Source organism: Hibiscus syriacus, unplaced genomic scaffold (genome assembly GCF_006381635.1).
Source record: "Hibiscus syriacus cultivar Baekdansim isolate YM2019G1 unplaced genomic scaffold, ASM638163v2 tig00113124_pilon, whole genome shotgun sequence".
NCBI lineage: Eukaryota > Viridiplantae > Streptophyta > Magnoliopsida > Malvales > Malvaceae > Hibiscus > Hibiscus syriacus.
The window spans coordinates 3,593,451-3,601,021 of NW_024063444.1; the positions used below are offsets into that span (position 1 = coordinate 3,593,451).

General features: G+C 33.4%; 1 protein-coding gene across 1 annotated transcript; it reads left to right on the top strand.

Moving 5' to 3' along the window:
• Window positions 1-1,848: 1,848 nt before the first annotated feature.
• Window positions 1,849-3,117, top strand: LOC120185787. The gene is made up of 4 exons (XM_039189902.1): window positions 1,849-2,315; window positions 2,435-2,659; window positions 2,792-2,905; window positions 3,099-3,117. The coding sequence occupies exons 1-4, from the start codon at window positions 1,849-1,851 to the stop codon at window positions 3,115-3,117; spliced, it is 825 nt and encodes a 274-aa protein (XP_039045833.1).
• The last annotated feature ends 4,454 nt before the right edge of the window (window positions 3,118-7,571 follow it).

A 7,571-nucleotide genomic window follows, 5' to 3' on the forward strand; every position in this document is an offset into this window, starting at 1 on the left:
CTGGGGAAGATATTGCTGATCTAAGTCAGATTAGATCAATTATCTCTGATTTTTTTAAAGTCAACTACAATGGGAAAACATCTCTGGAGGTGGATAAATATAATCTGAATTTCGCTAAATTGATAGAGGAATAAAATGTTGGTTTAGAGGTTGACTTTTCTGAACAGGAGGTATGGGAAGTAGTCTTTTATTCGAACAGTGCTAAGGCACCTGGTCCGGATGGGTTTACTATAGGTTTCTTTAAAAAATTCTGGACTATATTGAAGGAACATATTATGAAATTTGTTCAAGATTTTCATAGAGGAAAAAAATAAGAGCATGGAGTGAACCATTCCTTTATTACTATAATCCCTAAGATAGTGAATCCAGAGAGAATTGAAGATTTCAGGCCTATTAGTCTTGTTGGCATCCTTTACAATATTATTTCTAAAGTGCTCTCCAAAAGGCTTGTCTCTGTTATTAATGGCTTGGTAAGCCCTTCACAGTTTGCATTTATTTCGGGTAGACAACTGCTAGATTGTACTCTTTTGGCAAATGAAGGCATTGACTATTGGAGAAAATTAGGGAGAAAAGGAGTTGTATTCAAAGTTGATTTCCGTAAGGCTTATGATTCGGTTGAATGGCCTATCTTATTCAGAATATTGAAGGTTATGGGTTTTGGGGAAAAATGGATCTCATGGATTGAGGATTGTGTTTCTTTTACCTCTATTTCGGTGTTAGTTAATGGTTCTCCTACTGAGGAATTCCGCAATAGTAAAGGGTTGAGGCAAGGGTGCAGTCTATCCCCTCTCCTGTTCAATTTAGTGGGGGAATTGTTAAATCATATGTTGACTAAGGCTGTCGGTATAGGACTTTTTCAAGGGTTCAACGTTTGTAGGATTGGGAATTCCTTTCATTTGACACATTTGCAGTTTGTAGATGATTTAATCCCTTTTTGCAGAGATTCTTCAATGCAAATTTTGAACATTATGAGAGTATTAAGGGTTTTCGGTGTTATGTCTGGGCTGCATTTAAACCTGACTAAGAGTTCATTATTTGGGGTTAATATAGAAGTTGACATGATTAAAGATTGGGCTATGAAAGCGAGCTGTGGAGTGGGATCGTTTCCAATGTCTTATCTTGGTTTACCGATTGGCACTAGGAAAAATTCAGAGGGGATGTGGGATCCTGTTTTTCAGAATTTTAATAAGAGACTAGCAGGTTGGAAAGCTAAATCGTTGTCGTTGGCGGGTAGACTGGTTCGGTTAAATCTGTGTTATCATCCTTGCCTATCTTTTTTCTCTCTATTTTCAAGATTCCTCTCAAAGTGACTCAGAAGTTGAACTCTTTGATGGCTAACTTCCTTTGGGGTGAAGACCATGATAAGAAACGAATTCACTGGGTTAATTGGAGATCGGTTTTTCAATCTTTCGATGAGGGTGGTTTGGGAATCGTTGACTTAAGGTTGATAAATAGAGTCTTACTTGGGAAATGGGTGTGGAAATATGCTAATGAGAAAAATAGTTTATGGAAACAGTTAATATGTACCCTGTCTCTTTCACTTTCAAATGCGATTTCACCTTCAGATTCTTGGATTCGGAGAGGTATCCTTAGTAATTATGCGAGAATGATCAGATTGGTGACTGTTTAAGAGACAATTCTAAGATCCAAGTGGGAAATGGTCAGTCAATTGCTTTTTGGATTACTAATTTGCCTTTAAAAAATAAGTTCCCCAAAATTTTTGTGTTGTCAACGAATAAATGGGGGAAGATATCAGAGTTTGGTGGGTATGAAGATAATGTTTGGGTTTGGAACATACAACTTAGAAGAAACTTGTGTGATTGGGAATTGGACCAGTGGATCGCTTTAATGTCGTTAATTGACAAGATTTCGTTGTCATATTCTATGGAGGATTTTCTGGGATGGTCGGGAAAGGGGGATGGCATATTCTCGGTCAGATCTTGCAGACATTCGTTATATGGTAACTCTGAAGGGAGTTTTGAGTGGAAGAAGTGGGCTTGGGATGGTTTGGCCCCATCGAGGGTTCAAACATTTTTATGGCAGATTTGTCATAAGAAGTTAGCAGTCATAGTGGAATTGAAGAAAAGGAGGATTTCTTTAACGGATGTTCTTTGTCCTTTATGTCATTCCCAGGATGAATCTATAGCTCACTTGTTCTTATCGTGCTCTGTTGCTTCGGAATTGTGGTGTAAATTTCTAAGGTTATGGGATATCTCTATTGTTTTGTCTCATGATCCTTCTTCTATTCTTTGCTTGTGGTCGAATCTTAAACATAATTCTATTATTTGGAGGTTCATTGCGGCTATCATTTTCTGGTCAATTTGGAATACAAAGAATCTGGTGGTTTTTTAAAATGGAGAGTGTGACAGTATTGTTTTGTTCTTTATCACTAGATTTAGATTAGCGAAATGGTTCTTAGCTAAACACCCTTCAGTTCGGATTCAGACAGATCTCTAGTAGGGGATCCTACGCGGGCTGATCAATTTCACATAAGTACTAGTACTAAGAAGGCTATTGGTTGGTCTCATCCACCATCGGATATGTTCAAACTCAATGTTGATGGGGCAGTGACTGGAGATGGGATGCATGGTGGTATTGGTGGTGTTTTGAGTGACTTTCAACAGCTCTTTAGCTTCTTTCTCTTCTGCAGTAGGGCCTGGTCTTCCTATTTTGACTGAACTGAAAGCTATTAAAGAAGGATTGTTTTTTTTTCTACTCTTCCGTTTGGGCTAAGAAGGGAAGACTTATTATTGAGAGTGATTGCAAATGTGTTGTGGATTGGATTTTAAAGCTGCAACCTGCCCCTATTTTTCACTAATTTGGTAGAGGAAATTGGAGCTCTTGTTACTGCTAAGGGTGTCATTCTTAGATGGATTCCTAGGAGTTGTAATGTGGAGGCTGACAGGTTAACTAAGCAGGGGATTGGTTGAGTGTTGTAGGCTTATTGTTGGACGGTTTTGTATTTTTCCTTTGGGTTTTGTAATGGTTAAATCCTTGTAATAGTTTTGGTAATGTGGTAAACAGGACTCATCCTCTGATCTAGGGTTCTGCTTTATCAGTTTAGATTAAGTGTCTGTATTTGTTTATGGGTGTTGTAGGTTTCTTTGTGTTAGATGAGGGTGTTGTCTTGGTTGTTTCTTATGTATTTTATGTTGTTGAATAAATACCTAAGGCACTCTTTTCCTCCTTCCTATGATTAAGGAGCTTTACCCAAGCTTCATTAATCACGAAGGGGGTTTTTAACGAAGCCTTCAATTCTTATAAAAAAAGATAATAATATAGATAATATAATAAGATTAATGATGGAAATAATGTGTGATGTGTATATGTGTACATTATATAATATATAATGATTGTGTGATATCATGAAGTGATATGTTCATACATGTTTAAACATTTAGAGTTTCCTTTATAAGTTTAATGCCTCACTAAGTCATAGACTTAGTGTGTGATTATTTCACACGTATGTTATAGAAGCGAGAAGAGAAGCGAAGAAGAGCAAGACAGGTCAGCATCTCCCTTATAAAATTTCAGATCAGAAAATATATGATTTAAATGTGTTTGGTTATTTTGAATATAGTTGGCATGTACTAATTGATTGAGTTGAATATGCTCTGATCGATTTTGGTTATTTTGGTCAATTTATGTAAATAAACCGCTTTTATTTTAATGAAAGTTTTAAATTTTCTTTGAATTTTGGCAAGAGTCAAAGTTTGAAAAGTTAATGTGACACCTCAGACTCGTATTCGGGTCGGGTACGGATTGGGATGTTAAATTTAATGGTATCAGAGCTACAGTTTAGCCGATTCTAGGCATAAATCGAAGTCAAAAGTGTTTTAAAAAGTATACATGCCAACATAGAGTGAAAAATTTCTGATATGATAGTTTAAGGAGTATGTTGTCTTGCTGATAGAATAAGTTTAGTATGATATAGTAGAAATTTGATTATAAGAATTGTTGAAGTGAATTGATAGGCGACAAAACTGATGGTAATAGCAATTCAACTTCCCTGGCCAGATAGGATGAAGAGCGAATACCTCAGGAAGTGCCTCTTAAGATCAAAGGTTGATTTCAGAAAATTGAAATCATATCCAAATAGTGATAAAAGGTTTTCACTGTTTCGAATCGGAAAAGTGATATGGGGAAGTTTTGTTATAAAGTGGATAAGATAGAATATAGTGAACAAGTGTCACCATAAGGACGTTAAGAGATCAAATGATTATGTTAGAATTTGTAAAAAAGTTGAAGAATAAGTGCATCAGTGACAAGTGTATAAGATGTATGAAGCCAGAGTTTATGGGTTGAAACAAAGGGATAGTATTGCTTATAAGAAAGAGTTATTTTTGGCTAACAAGATTATGTGATGAAATGTATTGGAGTTATAAGATTTCAAGATATTGTTAGGTTATGATAACCAAATATAAAGTGGATCTGGATACAGTTGTATATTTTGATCATAGTAATGTGATATAGTGAAGGAAGTGAAGATTCATATGTTTGAGTAAAGAAAAGGATTGATAAAAAGAGTTTAAGAATGGATACATCAGTGATCAGTTTATAAGATAAAAGGAAGTTAAAATGTTAAGTATGAACAATGGAAATTACATGGTGTATGAAAATGAATGGGGATTCGATAAGTTAAGTAAATTATTGTTGAGATGATTTTGATGGGAAAGGAAAAAGATTTTTTGTTACTGTTTATATGATAAGTGACATTGGAGGTTAAAGAATAAGGTTTTGTATAAGTAAAGTGGATTATCAAAGTTAAGAAGATACGATGAAGATCGGTAATCAGAGATGAGTATACATAATATAAAAGAGTATGAGAGTATGAAGGACAATATATAGTTTGGTTATGTATAAGATCTTGATTATAAAATGATAAACAGATAAAGAAATGAAAAAGGGTTAAGTTTAAAGGATCAGATATGATAAAGACTATATGGAAGTGTAGATGATATGTTCAATATAAAAGTAAGAAAAGTGTGCAAAGTGATGTGAAAAGATTGTTTGATTTTGTAAAGTATATGTTTAATCACATTTGAAGAAGATTTAAGGTTGTGTTCTTGGTTAAATGATGATAGAATAAAAGTTTGATTATTATTATGAAGTAATTAGAGATGAATTTATGATGTTGAGTTATGAAAAAGGATGTTACTGTCTACATGATGAGTGACATTGTATAGATTTTTAAAAGGACAAAGGAAATATGTAGAATCAAAGGAGAGAAAAGACAGAAATGAATGAAGTTTTTTGGGAAATTGAAGTCAAATCACTGATCATAAATTACGAAGGAATAAAGTTGAGAAAACAACATGAGAATATTAGAAGATATGTTTTTATCAAGATATGTAGTGAAAATTTGAGGACGTTAAAGGAGGGGAGATTTGTAACATCCTCAATACCGGGTTAGTGACCAAATTGAAATATTTCAGAATTTGGTGATTAAAGTAGAATAATTGAATAGTTCAATGATTTATCTGGAAATATTTTCTAAAAGTTTTTAGTAATTATTAAAGGAATTAAAGGATAAAATGGTCATTTGACAAGGAAAATTTTTATATTCCTTTTATAAGATAAGGGAACCACGTGGGAAATGAGAGAATTCTCTAGAGTTTTCTTTCTTCTTCTTCCTCCTCCCGTATCTCCAAGCTCAAAGGTGGGTTTCTTTGTTTGTTGATTAATTGTTGATTTTAAGGTTGAGTTATTATCATTAGATGATAATTAAGCTTAAGGAAAGCTTAATTTGTTCTAAAACAACAAGATGAAAGATATAGAAGAGATTAAAGAAAATGAGTTTTTAGATCAATTTCTGGAAAAGAGTTAATAAGTGAAATTTGAGAAGGAATTTGACTTGTCATCACTAAGAATAAGAGATTTATAAAGTTTGAAAGGATTAATAACAAAGTTGAAAGTTTAGTAAGATTCTTAATTTTAAGAATCATGATGAAATATTGAAGATAAAGATGGTTTATATGAATACAAGTTGGTTTAAGTAATGGTAGTTCAGTTTAATGACATGATAGGGGCTTAGAATAGAAGAATTGAATGAAGAGTTGATGATTTTCGGGCGTAAAAATAAATTTTGGGCAAAGTGTATCGATGCACATTCAATGTGTATCGATGCACTCTTTAAAGAAGAAACATCGAATGCCTTGAGTGTACCGATGCACAGTTAGTGCATCGATGCACCCCCTTAAGATTAAACATTGAAGGTGATTTGTGTATCGATGCATGGGTAGTGCATCGATGCACATGTTAAGGGATGCATCGATACACTGTAGAATGTATCGATGCACTTCAATGGGAAATGGAATAAATCTTTCTTTCAGTCTAAGAAGTGATAGATTATAGTATATCGATTGGATACTGATAGTATAAATATATGATTGTGTAGATATCGATTGAGAGCAAGTTCCGAAATGATTTAAAGATTAGAATTGATCCAGAAGAGAAAGTAAGCCATAGGAGTAATTAATAGCAAGTGAGGCCAAGGTGAGTGCATATTAGATCGTATATGATATAAAATGGAAATAAGACTTGCGACAAGTCTATTTCCTATAGTGTTATGCATAAATTCATGAACATGAACATGTGTTTGTTATGAATTATATGTTGTTGTAGGTATGAATATGTGTTAGTGTGATAAGATATAGAAACCCATATAAGTGATATATATATATATTTACATAAGCTATATGAATATATGTTTATATAATGAATAATATGCATATGTGATATATGAATATAAGAGATTAAGTGAATGAACATAGATGATATGCAAGATTATATAAGAATAAGATATGAATCATATAATATAGGTTATATGAGAAATATATGTAAATAAGATATGATATATATGTTTATGAGAAACCATGCAAGTGACATGAACTATGTGATATGAATATGTGGAATATGATACAAAGTGATGTGATTATATGGTCACAAGAGATAAGAGACAGGTGAATGTGAACTATGTGATTATATGAATATGTGACATGATATATTGCTAATGCCCATGTTATGTGTAAAGAGAGCTAGAGGTATAGTTGGCATGCCAAGAGTCGAGGGATTTACAGTGGTCTTTCGGGACATTTCATAGTGGTCCTTCAGGACAAATTTCATAGCCCCTAGTGGGATCCCATACGAGCTGTGGTGACAGCATAGTGCACAACCTCAATAGACTCACATATCTATAGTTCTCAAAAGTGTACATGGGCTAAACAAAGAGATAACAATGAAGATAGTACTTGTGAAGTATATGCTTTTGTGATATGAACTGTATTATATTATTGATATGATGATGTGTGTATGGTTTGAATGAGTCATATGCTGATAAAAAGGTATGATTAAAGGATATAAATGGTAATAATATGGATAATAGAATAAGATTAATGATGGAAATAATGTGTGATGTGTATATGTGTACATTATATTATATATAATGATTGTGTGATATCATGAAGTGATATGTTCATACATGTTTAAGCATTTAGAGTTTCCTTTATAAGTTTAATGACGCACTAAGTCATAGACTTAGCGTGTGATTGTTTCACACGTAGGTTATAGAA